This window comes from Ornithodoros turicata, chromosome 10 (assembly GCF_037126465.1).
Source record: "Ornithodoros turicata isolate Travis chromosome 10, ASM3712646v1, whole genome shotgun sequence".
Taxonomy (NCBI): domain Eukaryota; kingdom Metazoa; phylum Arthropoda; class Arachnida; order Ixodida; family Argasidae; genus Ornithodoros; species Ornithodoros turicata.
In genome coordinates, this window is record NC_088210.1 from 32,480,564 (window position 1) to 32,495,363 (window position 14,800).

The 14,800-nt window shown below is 44.9% G+C and overlaps 1 protein-coding gene across 1 annotated transcript in view; it reads left to right on the forward strand.

Annotated features, from left to right (window-relative positions):
• The first annotated feature begins 8,329 nt into the window (after positions 1–8,329).
• The window catches only part of LOC135370598 (ras-related protein Rap-1b-like), a 38,517-nt gene continuing 32,046 nt past the window's right edge, over positions 8,330–14,800 (forward strand). The window contains exon 1 of the mRNA XM_064604367.1: positions 8,330–8,627. Coding sequence (XP_064460437.1) covers positions 8,486–8,627 — 142 coding nt within the window. The 5' untranslated portion in view covers positions 8,330–8,485. The remainder of the gene's footprint in view (positions 8,628–14,800) is intronic.

Sequence of the window (14,800 nt, forward strand, 5' to 3'; positions counted from 1 at the left end):
GGACTCGTCATATACGAATTCGCTATATACGGATTCGTAATACACGAACTCGGTATGGATGGACTCGTCATATACGAATTCGTTTTAGATGTTCGCGTATTATTCATTTTTTCAAAAACCAAAACTGTTTACGAACAGGTACTGAGTCAGGCATACACCCATGGTGCTGCATGCTACTGTTACGAGAAAAAAAAATATTAGTTTTCTACACGTCATAGTTTGCGAGACACAGAGCCCTCGAACAAACCTTCACGTACGGTTCTGACGTCGGAGGAGAGAGAGAGAGCAATTTCTATTGGTCCTTCGTGAGCACGTGACGCCTCCCACGGCCGCCTCACTGGCGTATAGATGCCGCCGTATTGCCACGGTCACGTGACTTTCGGTGAAGATTTCCTACGGTATATTTATGGGCTGACTAGGCGCAAAGCATGCCCCCTCTCCTCTCCTCAAGAAGTGCCACGTCTGCCTCGTGGCGCCATCTCGCATTAGAACATGCAAGTTCCGAATAATCGATTGCGCGAGCGCTGCGCAAGCAGCGGCACCCTAACAGTCCTACTGGAGTTAAGACGCAATCAAGTGAGACGGTACCTAGCTGTTGCCACCAGATGGGAGTACAGTACTATGTACCGTTGATGTACCGCGGTTAAAGCTCTTCTCTCTTTTCTGGCGCCGCCGTTTCGTTTTCGTGTCGTCCTTCGTTCCAGCGTCCTGCATCGGCTCACTTTTTTTAAGTGTCCACCTTAGGTTTCGAGCCCTCGGTTTCTGCTGCTTCTGTCTGTACGAAGTTGAAGTGTCCGTTTGCTGTATGCAACATGACCCTGGTGGTGGTGGTGGTGGTGGTGATGGTGAAAGGGCTTGCCGTTGTCGGCCTCACGTATGTGGGCAACGTCACGACTGACGCCCTGGGGAAATGTGCGTCCTGGGCCGACTTCTAGGGGAACTGTGCCGACATATGTCTGAAAGCGTCTGAGGAAAACCCAGGAAAAACCCCAGACAGCACAGCCGGCACCGGGATTCGAACCCGGGTACCTCCCTGGAGTCCGTCATCCCATTCCACGCCAGACCAATGAGCTATGCGCCACTGTTTTGAAGAAGAAGAAGAACAACAACTCACTCAGCGGCTCGCTACCCCAAGGCACAATGGACGGAATGAGATGTGTCCTAATGATGAAACGATGCACGACGCTGAAAAGATAGGTCGACAATCAGTGAGACAACATGAGGGGCGACGAGGACATGAACAGGACGCTAGGCAAACACACAACACACAAAAAGACGCACGCAGCACACGGGTACGCAAGCGCATCATAGGACAGAGAGCAGATCGAAGAAGAAGAAGAGGATGCGTGTACAGCTTGGGACAAAAGTTTACGGAACACGGCACCTGCGTATTTCTTCATCGGAGCGCTTCCCTGCTAGCTATCCCCAGGCGATCGAATAGGAAACGGGTGGCGGGCTATCCTATCCATCTCTTTGTATGTATGTCGACTCCTTTTTGCTGCTAGGTTGTCGCTCCATTGGAGGAATGCGAAACCCCGGTGTTCCGTAAACTTTTGTCCCAAGCTGTACTTGGTTTGGTTTGGTTTGGTATGGTTTGAAGAAAAAATAAAATGGAGATTTCGGCTTCACTAACGTGAGGCCCGCAACTGCACATCACTTGCACCAGTCACTTTGGAGGAAAACTCCTGGAATGTGGATGTCAGTGAAAGTGAGGCAGGATGATGGCGATGATGATGAGACTTGTACTCCTTGAGCATATAGTGCAGCCATTCTGCTTCCTCTTTGAGTCTGGTCGTGGACGCTTTCTTCTTAATAATTTCTATCTCTCTACGTTTATAATTTATAATTTCTTTTAATTTCTGGCCCTCCCTTCTCTCCCTTTCCTTTTCACAAAGGAGTGAAACTTGCCGCCTTGTTTGAGCAGGCAGACCTCGCTTCTCTTCCTTAGAATATCACACCATTACCACCACCACCATTTTGCGTTAAAACTGTTCGATGTCGTTCTTGAATCCTTTCCCTACTTTATTATTTTTTTTTGTGTGTGTGTGTGCTGAAACCCAGGAAACGTCGCCTCACTCATTTACGGAAGAACTCCAAAAGCGGGAAAGTGGTAGTAATGGCAATAGTAGCAATAGTAACGGTTCCGATTGTGTTCAGCCAGAACGAAAGCGGCGCATGCGCTGTGCGTTCTGAGAAAAATGGTCCACTGTTCGCTCAGCCTCCATAATGTACGTTACTACCACACATGTTTTTTCTTTTGCTATTTTTTTTAGGAGAGTTTAGTCAGCTTACCCAACTCGTTTCTTAATCGCAGCCGAATAGATAACAAAACGATGTCAAAATCCGTAATGCAGTACAACAGTAATGAGAAGACGGTTAGGGGCAACTTTTATTGAAAACGTTAAAAACAAGTATTTCGTGAAGAGCCTGCGTGGCACCTAACCTAACCTAACCCAACCCAACCCAACCTAACCTAACACCATTGTATGGATACAGATGAACGAACGCGGTTACTATCAACAGGTTAGTGCACGCTCTGCACGAAAGCCTTGTTCCTAACGAAGAAAGATGGAAGTCTCTGAAAAGGTTAGCCAGGCCGTAGGACTCGAACACACATCTTCTGGATTACCGGTAATCCAGAAGATGTGGGTTCGAGTCCTACAGCTGGCTAACCTTTTCAGTGACTTCCATCTTTCTTCATTAATTTCTTAGGTACTTGAGGCCTTGTATGTATTTGTCCTTTCTATGTGTTCGAGCCTCAGAACATCAATTGTCCCAAGGTCGTTTTTAACGTTTCAAATAAAAGTTGCTCCTAACCGTTTTCCCATTATCGTTTCTTAATAAGTTAGTGCAAAGTAACTAAATGACCTCAACTCGGTAACTACAGTTGTAACTAGAAATATTTCCAAAATTACCCATAAGCCCCAATTATCCCCGAGCCGGCACTCAGCAGGTGTTGCAATGACGTATACGACCTCTCAGAGAGCGACCTTAATTTCTCTCTCGAACGGGCTTTTAAAAGAAAATTTGTTCTTCCGCAGAAAAGCGAAAATCGATTAATGACGGAAGTGTCCTAAATCCCCGACTCAATTTGTCAGGCTGGGCCTTTTCTCCTATACTGGCACGTTGTATAGACAGCATTAGCATAAGGGCAGAAAAAGGAGAAGCTTGTGCTGGACGCGCCTCGCACGCGCCAAATCTGGCGGAAAATCGGTGAAACGGAACGTTGCCACAGCTGTAGCAGATGTCGACTTTTAAAAATAGAACATACTTTTGATTGCATGTTAACACCGCTAGGCGGCTATGACTAGGTAAGGTGTACGCACGTGGACAGAGGCATATGCAGGGCAGCACTTTTCTAGAAAGCCTACTCAACATCATAACCCATCATTCGACATCAACTTCAGCATCATATCACATCATAGGTCATCATGAAACGTGTGAATGACTTGACGGTGAATGATGTTCGTGATGGCCGTCATAGGGTGAATTTGCCAACCTATGAATGGAAGGCAGAGAATAGCATGCAGGAACGTTGAAGGAAGGAGGGTTTAGGGTTTGTGTGTGTGTTTTTTTTTCGCCAACATCAACATTATCAACATCAGCGTTAGCGTTCAGGGGAATTGTGCCGACATCCGTTTGAATGCCTGCCGAAAAACGCAGTGAAAACTTCGTAAAGCTGGTAGCAATAGAAAATAAGTAGGAGTCAGTGCTTGAGGCACGTGCCTGGTGTAAGCAAACAGAGAAGGCGCACGGTCGAATTCCGCGAAATCTGTTTCCGAAGCGATGTCAAACGTTGCGAGATCTACTGTATATCGTCTTATCCGGTTGACACTGCATTGTCCAACAGCGGCGCCGTAAACAAGGCCTGCTCGCTACACGGCGTGACGCATCATTAGTTCTCTTCCCAGTCACATAGTGATGCTTCCATCCAATAGTGCAAGTAACCGTGGAAAGGAGTCGCCACAAGCCCCAGAGGAAGCTACCCTCTGTTTGGAATCGTCAGCGGGGTCGTTGAATGTAGGAACGATAGCAGACGACACCTGCGTAATCATGACAAGAGGTGGCGTTGGTGCAACACGAACCTGACGGCCGACTACCGTACCGTGTCGTCTGTGAGATGAATGATACCGTGTATTCGCACGAGCGACATTCCCCCAGCAGCGGAAGATGCAAAAAAACGTCATACCTTTCTGCTGTCACGTAAGCGCGAGCGCTCAACGTCGTGTCTTCACGCACACTGCTAACCTTGGGGAACATCCTGCTACACAGCCACAAGATATTCCCGTAGCAGACGACAGGAAAGACGCCGACGGTGTCGTCTGCGAAGTGTCGTCTGCTAAATGCGCAGTATACGCCACTCCCAGCATTCTGCACCGTGTGAATGCTCAACACAACACGGGACTGAACTTTGGCTCTGCGAGCAGTGTTTTCGCTTTTTCTTCCGCTAGAATATTCCCTGAGGACGTCGCTCGTGTGAATACACAGATAGCTGAATGCCACATCTGAGACATTCTTCGGTAAAAACACAGAAAAAACTTAGAAAAAGAGGATAAAACGATTCGCGCGAATATGTGCCACATAAACGTATCGCGGAGCGCCACCTACAGTCGTGTTCAATGTAAGAATTACACGTTGGAGCCCCGCCTTACGGTTTTTCCTATTGTCTGCAACAGCCAGCCGCATCAGTCTACTTGCAGTGGTTCCTTGTCGCCATTCTCGTCCTAGTCCTAGATTCGTCTGGGTTCCTACACTGCAACTGTTCTCTTATCATATCCTACCAACAAGCACAAGTCCTTGCTCTCTTCAGTCTACTACATTTCTTCGGTCGAACACTGCATACTATCACAAGGCATGGACTTTATTCGTCGACAGCCGAACTGATTGTACCACAGATAGACGCAGAAACAGTTTCGTTTTGCTGTAATACACAGCACTTTATATGTGTACCAAACGGCAAAAGTAATATAGTTTGCCTCTATGGATTCGGTGGGCGAAGCCCAGACACTCCGTATCTTTCTGTTGTAGCTAGTACGTCAACGTGTAATTTATTTCGTTCTTCTTCACCTGCACTCCAGATGCACGGTGTCGAAGGGAAAAAGACGAAGCACGAGGTATCCACACGTATACCATTCCCTCGATATTTCTTCTTTTTTTTTTTTCTTTCTTTCTTTTCACCCGTCAATGCCCGGCTACCACGCGCAGGTGAGTGGATCTGGCAAAGAAAAGCGAGATAAAAGAAAAGATATACAGCAAAAAAGAAGACCCAAAGGGGCAGGGAGTATACGACGTTGTGTTACTGCAAGGTATAGGCAGAGTGCGGAGACTCTGACTGTTTGCCGCGTGGTGTCGACACTATCGGGCACTGTAGGAGACGATATTGCGAGAGTGAAGTGCATAAAAAAAAAACGTGAGTGAGGGGAGAGAAGAAAAGAAGATGAAGAATATTTATTGCTTCTTTTGCGTAAGAAATGGTTGTGTGTGTGTGTTGTCAACGGCCCTCTCCCAGTGAAGGAGGGAAAGAAGGAAAGGTGGTTGTACAGAAATGTAATTTTGGTAATATCTTGGTTATAAGGAAGCTACAACTAGTCACTTTCTCCAGTGACTAGTTGCGGCAACCAGTTACTTTTGTGGCTGTAACTGTACCAGTTTGTAACTGTAAAAGTGTATAGTTACCGCTTTTGGTCTAACGTATCTGCACGATGCAACTATAATGAAATTACTGGGTCAGTGCCATATTTTTCGACGCATTAGTTCCGAAACGTCGTTTTATCGTGATTTAGACAGATAAAACGAGACACCACCAGTCGAAAGACTTTGTAGCGTGGGAGGGGACTTGTTTCGTACGAAGCGAATGAAGCTTGCTGACAATAACTGCGAAACTCCGGTATACAGCACAAGTGCAACATGTATTTTATGCAATCGCGGTTGGACACTGAGAGCGATGAAACTAAGTTCTCGAGAGTTGCATTCGCTCATCTCTTCGTATCTTCGTTATCGGATGTCGTATCAGGTTATAGTTTAACTATCGGTTACATTTCTTTTCTTTTTTTTTATACCAACCAACCAGATTAAACGGATATATTCGGAAAAGTATACCTGTAACTCACATTCTGTCTCCACAAATCAGCCGTAACTTCAAAACAACACGAACAACGGCGTAAACAACGAGAATCAGCCGAGGCAGGCCTGTAACTACATCTTGGCTATACGGTTTCAAAGCAGCTTTACCGCGAGGTCTGACTTAGCGTGCGGTACAAAAACGAAAGAAACAAAGAGTACACGTGTCTTCCATTACACCGCGCTCTCATACTGCCGTTATCCCACAATTTTCCGTTCAAACCGTAATCCTCCGGAAGCCCAACTCCCTCTGCGTCCGGATAGCTTCGCAACGCAAGAATATCTAGCACGCGCTGAGTTTTGCGCCAAAAAAATAAAAAAATAAAAACCCTTCTCCTACACTAGAATCCCTCGGCGTTTTGAAGACTTTGTTCGATGCAACCGGAGATACCGTCTTTTCTGAATGACGTTTCCTCCATCACGCTGCGCATCATTGTAAACTCGCATCCCATTGGCCCGCGGGGAATGAATGAAGAACAAATAGGAAAGAGGGAACACTACATAAAGGGAAGAAGTGCGTTGACTGGCGTCGCTGTTGAAAGAGACCGTTGACCTTCGGCGAAATTTGAAACTTTTATAGATTACTGGTTCATACGGCTCAAAGGTTTGTAGACGGAGTTTCCCCTATTTTGTGGGGGGGGATGTGTAGCGACTTCGCCCCGAGGTAACGCGGATGTGTTCGTTCGTTTATTTTCGTGGAGGGTTCGCTCGACTCGAGGTGCGTCGTCACACTGAGTGGAAACAATCCAATCTCGATATGGGATTGAGAGTGCACGCGACGCAGCATTTCTCGCGACTTTCTCGCTGTAGGCAAACTGGGTGCTGTGCCAACGCGCCACTGAGATACAGAAGGGCTGCTTGTTGCCTCCTCTCCCTTTTTCGTTACGTGAACATATAAGGTAGTAGAGAGTAGGGTAGAAGTAACTGCATTTTGGAGCCTGGTGACGCCCGAATATGGGGTCTGCTGTTCCATTTCTTTCAGTTGAGGAATATGTTCCTCTATCTTGTTCGCTTGTATGTGGGATTGGGAAGCGAAGGACTAGCTGGATTAGGTAGCTCGTCGATGATTAGATTCGTAGATCGCAGGAGGAAAGAGGGTGAGAGTGTCGTTTCGTTTGGGAATCCTTTCCACTTTGGATGTATCTGCTGATGATCAACATGCGGAGTCAGAATTCCCCGTTCAGCGAATTCAAGAACTCGCAAATGATTACTCCTAACTCTTGAACCTGCAGACTTAAACCTGTAGACAAAATGTGCGACACGCTTTTGAGAAAGATATGAGACTCTTTCGTGCCGTTTTAAAGTTTTTTTTTAAGTTTTCCTCATTTAGTACGCGAGAACGTTCAATCTCAAACTCGCAGACGACCGCGTTTAGCCTCCATGGCTACGGCTGCTGAAAGCGCGTTCGTGATTCGCTACGGCCATTGAAAACACGATCCTGATTGGCTGACTCTTAGTGGTTACGTCACGGTCAACGAGTGAGCAGGTTTTCTCTATCTAGATGGCGTTGGCTGTGCTCGGTGCTACCTCGCTAGTAGCACACAACGATGCGTAAGTTAATTGATATAGTATAGCGCTACGTGATATTTGGTTGGAACGTCGTACGCTGGCGTGACCGTTCTTTTCTTTTTCTTTTTGTATTTTGTTAACTCAACTATCTTGATGCCTCCCCCCCCCCCCTGATGTAACGCGCGACAGCTTTAAGAAAGCGATTCAGATCTGAAACCGCTTGGGCTTTGGGTGCGCGAGCTATTTTACGAAAAAAGCTGGCTTGAGTCGCTCTCGCAGTTGACCTCGTCGCTGTGCGGGTTTTCTCGCTCTTTCTCCATCATGGCTTAGCTATAGTTTAGGTAAAATGCCGTAAACATTTCTTTTGGCACGTCTTCTCGAGTAGATAGCTGCACTTGTCATAAGCAAAACTTCAATGCCTATAATGCACAGCGCCAACACAAAGACGCGAAATCAGAAACATAACGCAGGTGACAGGAAACGGATCGTGAAAGACGCCACACACGCACAGTCAAGCACTCCAACAAACAAATTGCAGCCCCTTACAACTCCAACGTACCCATTATAGCTTCTGGTCGCGAGCTCCCCTCCCGTTACTAGGGCGACGACGCAAACCGACGTATCCTAGCAACGCATCGCAGTGCCCCTCCGCGGAAATGGTGCCAACTCTGCAAATGCGTTAGCAGACGACACGGCGTGCTTAGCGCGCGCGCTCCCGCTGCCAGACGAGACTTCTGCTTCCCTTTTTCCGACCGTGGAAAACGGGGTACTTTCGGACAATGTCGTACTTTGCGAATACGAGGAAGACGGTGGCATAAAAAGGGTTCGCTGCTTCCCCCAAAAGACTCGCGTGGAAATGCGAGAGAACAAGCTGGTAGTTTTAGGGGCCGGGGGTGTCGGCAAGACGTCGTTAATAGTGCAGTTTTTGGAGGGATTCTTCTCGTTCACGTACAAGCCAACGGTGGAAGATTGTTACAGGCATACGGTACAGACACCGGGTGAGTGCAGTCTTATTTCATTAAAGGCACTTTGTGTAAACGTGATTGATATCGATATGTGAACAGAGCTTCCACATCCCGATGCAGGCAGGGCAGTATGTAGTGTTGAAGTAAAAATCGTCATGTGCGAGGTCTAAACGTAGTTTTTATTTTATTTTTATTTTTTTGCAATCTCACTTGTTTACGACATTGAATCTAGCTAGGTTGTGCGATCTGATGTAGCGCACCGGAGTAAAATCTTACGTCTGACCTCAGACAGATTATTGAAACTCTACCAAAAGTGTTAAAATGTATTAAAAGTAGTCGCGTCAGAAATCATAAAGAGTGCACGCAGCCTTTTATAAGTATTTCTTAATCTCGATTAACGAGTAGCTTAACGACGAGCTTTCGCATTATCGTTGCATAATGAACTTCGTCTAGTATATCACTGAAACTGCCGTGGACTATGCAACCCCAATTTCTATAGATAAGTTTTCACAATCTATTTAATATTCTTTGTGCTCCGGAATCACAAGTCTAAAGCGCATTATTGATTTGGATTTTATCTCTTACTTGGCGCGATATACAGATAATTATCGCTTCTGTCATAAAATACCGATAAATACCGTGAAAAAATAAATAACAGTCAAACAATCGTAGACATTACTGCCAGTATCCGCGTCATTCCCTGTTGGTCACATTTATTTCTGTCAGTATCTCTGCTGACACCTGTTGGCACGACCTGTTAACACAAGAGCGCCACTATCACACGTTCATCATCTTATCGCCAGACAAAGATGTCTGCACGATTAAGATACTCAATAACTATACTTTGCCGACGTTTCAAATGGCGCAAGCAATGACGGCAAGTCCCTAACGGAAGTTTGACTTAATCCTCCAAATGACTCCAATTGGAACAGATTTGGTTAATTACTACGTCGACATGCAGCGGCACCTAATACGCGTTTCCGTCGTAGTACTTCTCCGTCGCCGTATTTGTCACCCAAAAAAGGCAGTCACTGCCGGCATCGTCAAAGACTGATCTCGTAATCTGATTATCGTACAGACACAACTTCTCTAATGCGCTTGAGTGAAATGGAGGGACAGATGTTGAACATTCCAAAGCATACTACGTTATTTCCATTTTGCCCATGGCCCTGAAAGCTCTTCAAAACATTTTTGGACGCCAGAGGACTTCGAACCTTATTGTGAAGGGGTTCATTATTTTTATTCTCCACATCACCATCAGCAATGGGGTAGAGTACTGCCCCTGAGCGATGAAACTCCCCATTCATCATCTTAAAAATAAATTTGTTGTTGTTGTTGTTTCATTTTGATCGTTGCATGGTAGGTATGACTGAACAGAATTTGCTTTGCTGTCGTTGTCGGGCAAACAGCGCTCGTCGCACGTTCGACCTGTTGCTCGAAAGACATAAACCTCGGCAGCGCTGTATTTCGCCAGTATTTTATGTTGCGTGTGCATTCCATATTAGCACCGCGATGCAACAATGGCCATAAGCGTTGTGTACTGACGCGTAGACAGGGAGAGAGTACGCTGTGCGAGACACGCATGTTTATATGCTCTTGTAAAGCGTGCTTTGCCTGCATACCTCAGGAACCTCACAGAGAAGTTTGCTTCATGCACCGTACGTTTAGCGTTTCTTGTCAACTTCCAACGAGTTTAAATTAGCTTTCGAGTGAAGTGTAAGTTTTGATAAGATCAGCCGATAATAGTACAGAAGAGTTATTTCCCTAGCAACATTGACACGTCAGTAAGTACACGATTTTTGCCCTATTTGTGGACGTGCTTCTAAGCGATCATCGCTGATAATTTATGGTAAGACTTCTTGGTATCGTACGTCGGGCAAACTCTGATTATGAGCGAATTAATATTAGGGTTCTTTAACGTGTGCCGATATTTCAGCACAGCGCAAGCCGTATTTAAAGACCCTCGCGGAAGACGACGTGTCCAAGCAACTTTTGTATCCCGCCAGCAATTTCTCGGCCCGGTTCGAACCAGCAACCTTGTATTTAGTATGCAGACACGCTACTAACTGCTCCAACGAGGTCGATAATGTATCGTAAAATAAGACCACTGTGTCTAAAAAGAAAAGAGACTGTCGACAATATCTTTTACTTCCTCCAAAAATAAAAAAATAAAAATAAAGAAGGAAGACCAAAATCGATAAACTCCGTTCAATTTTCCTCTAATACCACGGAGCAGTCGAACCACACCCCACGGTTGCCATTATGTGCCGTCAGCGCCGACGTCATTACGCTTAAATTAGCTTATAATTTGCATGCAGGTCCGCAGAGACCAGCTAGACCTATAGGGCCGATATTATACTCCGAAGAAAACTTCAATCAACCTTCATTTGCATACTAATGGTGCTTCAAGGTCCCTGACGGAAGGTCAGCGCACTCCGAGACAATCACTGACGTCATCGCTAATGCTTAATACGAGCACTTAATCAATATGAGCCCCGCCCATTCACCAACTCCCACGGGTAGGTAATCCCAGGATTTCCAAATACGCCGGCGCAAAACATGTAGATAAATGAGTCACGACGTACTCATCGATCTTGAAGAGTTCGTGGAAACTTCTGGAAAATGTCTGCGTACCGGACGGATTAACCTTGAATTAGTGCTCGCTAAAATTACATAAATTATATGAAATTATATAAAGTAAGTGTTGTGAAATGGGGTAGAAGGTGTAGTGATGCGAAACGATCGATAGTACGTTTCGCTAGTACGGTTTTCGTATCGATACTACTATCGGAAAACTATCGGGGAGAAGATAAAAATATAAGAAGGAAATGCCCCACTCCTACAAGTTTTACAACACAACTCAGAGGAGCTTTCCCTCCAACGCTTACCCTTAGCTTCTCATGCCGCTAAAAAAAAAAAAAAAACCGCAAGGTCACGTCATGCTCTCTGCTTTGGATTGACTGTCATTGAAGTCTTATGAGTGCCTTGGGTACGATTTTATTATGTGCGTCTTCTTTCGCTGCTCGCAGTGCATCATTCGTATACATTACAGCTAAACGGAAGGAACTTGTGGTGTTTCGTTGTCATTGTGACAGTGGAAAAACGAAGACTGGAACGAAAGCATCGACAATGACAGCCAGATCTAGCTGTCGATAGTAAAGAAAAACAAAAGAACAGCGCCACTGATAGTTAATTATCGTTAAACTATCGACAGTTTTTCAACACTATCGATAGTCGACTATCGATAGCTTTTACGATATCACTAGTTTTTCGACACCGATAGTTTTGAAAAAAATAATGAATAATAATAATAATAATAATAATAATAATAATAATAACAATAATACATGAATAATGAGTATACAGTCAAACTCCTTTACAACGAAACTCAGGGGACAGCAAAAAAAATTGCAGTAAAGGTATTTTCGTTAAAATGGATGTCCATTATTGGACCTATATTGCTCCAGCGGGACCGCAAAAAAATTTGCTGTAGTGGTATTTTCGTTAAAAAGGTGTTCGCTATAAAGGAGTTTGACTGTATTTTGGAAATATATTCACTATCGATAGTCAATTTATTTATCGATAGTTTTGCCTCACTAGTAGAAGGACGTACAACATTTTGCCAACGAATGCCGGATGAATGTCGTCAAGGCCTCTATGGAGACCATCCTTTTCCCGCTTTCCCCTTTTTTTTTTTTTTTGCCTTACAAACGCCGTCCCTTGTCCACGGGTCCTTCACATCAACGCACTAACTTTAGCGCCACCGACACGCCTTACCGTTAACGCTAACGCTCCTATCGATAGTATATTACCATTAGTGGCTCATCCGTATACACCGGAATAGCTCTTCGTAGTGCTATTACTGGCGACGACGACAACAACAACGACGACGACGACTTTCTGTTTACGCGTCGCCCTAAAACCTCGCCGAAAGACTAACCGAATTATATCGAACGACGCATAAAACCCGTTATTAAACCTGTAAGGTGGCGCCAAAGGAAATGACTGGAGGATGGCACAGAAGAGAGCCCGGATGTATGTCCCGTGAGGAAATTGAGAATGGTTGCGCTGCGTGAAAAGATTTCGCCTGCAGACAAGAAGCAACAGGCTGCGACACAATTGTCCGGATAGAGGGGATGTTTTTTCTCTTTCTGTCATCGATGCAGAGAATGAAGGAACAACAATGGAGTTGAACTGATGCGAGAGTTAATAGAGGAAACTCGTGCTCCGATATTCCTCGAAGGGTTCTGACGTCAGACGAGCAACAGCTGTTTAGTAAGACGACAATAGTCACTGAGACATCTCCGAGACAAACTGTGTTGATTCAAATCTCCACCTCATGTCCGCTTAATTACATGACGATTACATGACACTGATCAAAGCTGGTTTAGTAACTAACCAACCCGTGTACTCCGTATGTCTCTGCACCGTATTGACAAACTTGTCTTTAACACGTGTCATCTATAATTCCACGCAGCGTATTTGCACACTATAAACGCGTGTCGTCCATCACAATTACGTAAACAGTTACAATTCACATAAACACGAGAAGAAGAAAAAAAAGTGGAAAACGTTTTTCTCTTATTTGTGACATTTTTTTTTAATTGTACGCTTTTTATGTACCTCTGCTCAACGTCTGTTCGCACGATAAGGCGTCACAGTTAGTCCATGATACAACCGCCGACGACACAAGTGACCTGCTTCCGGTTTTGCCTCATTTCCGGGCAAGTTCCAAGCGGAAATCGCGTGCCTTTCCTGCAAAAAACGGGACGCGCATTCGTATCTAGGCTCAGAAAAATGGCCCCCCAGGGCACAACATTCTTATGCTTGTGCGATACTTTGGGAAGAGTCTAATAATAGTAACGCCTCGTTTCTAGCGCAACAGTTGTCATATATAATACAAGGACATTCCTGTAGGGACTACACTGTTTAAAAAACAAAAAGGTGTACAAAAACTCCTTTTTGGGGCGTACACCCTTGCCACATATATATCACTCCCTCTGGAGTGTATAATTACTCTCCAGTAGGGAGTTAAGGGGGTCTCCTTCCATGAGGTCTGAAATCATTATAGGAGCAGGTATTTCGACTGTTTCATTACTCCCTAATCGCTCGTCCACAACACTTTTAAAAAAGGGTGTACAGTGAACCCTCGTTATTATGACCATGGTCGTTCCCGAAAATTTTGGTCATAATGCGGAATTGTCATATTAACGGGGGGGGGATTTGCAGAGGTTTCACCGCATTGTTCCCCAGGAGTATGGTCGTAAAGCGCGTATGTCAGATTATCGGGGGTCATATTAACGATGGTTCACTGTATACTTTAACTCCTTTTCATTGCCATATATATCACTCCCTCTGGAGTGTACAATTACTCTCCAGTAGGGAGTTAAGGGGTCTCCTTCCATGAGGTTTGAAATCATTATAGGAACAGGTATTTCGACTGTTTCGTTACTCCCTAATCACTCGTTCACAACACTTTTAAAAAAAGGGTGTATACTTTAACTCCTTTTCATTGCCACATATATTACTCCCTTTTGGAGTGTACAGTTACTTTCCAGTAGGGAGTTATAGAGACTCCTTTTTGAGAGTAGTTGTACTCTCCAAAAGGGATTGATATATGTGGCATAAGAAAAGGAGTTAAAGTATACACCCTTTTTTTAGGAGTATACGGGACGAGCCATTAGGGAGTAAGGAAACAGTCGAAATATCTGTTCCTACACTCTTAAAAAAGGTGTACTTTAACTCCTTTCCTTGCCACATATATAACACCCTTTTGGAAAGTACAATTACGCTCAAAAGGGTGTCTCCTCACTCCTTCAAGGGAGTAGCATAACACCTTCTCTCTGTCGGGGAGTAATATTACTCTCCAGTACGGAGAAAGGTGTTATGCTATTCCCTTGAGGAAGTGAGGAGACTCCCGTTTTGAGAGTAATTGTACTCTCCAAAAGGGTGTTACATATGTGGCAAAAAAGGGGTTAAAGTACACCCATTTTTTAAGAGTGTATAATGATTTCAAACCTCATGGAACGTATTCAGAAAACTTGGTGTAAGTATTCCCGGTACCGGTACTAGTGTACACTGTAACCGCGGGCACGGTACGCAGAAACTTACGGAACGAACTAACCACAGTACAGTAGACACTGTGACGCTTGACACCCTTTGACACTTTGTGACGCTCTTTGTTTTTTGTGCACTGAAATTTCGCA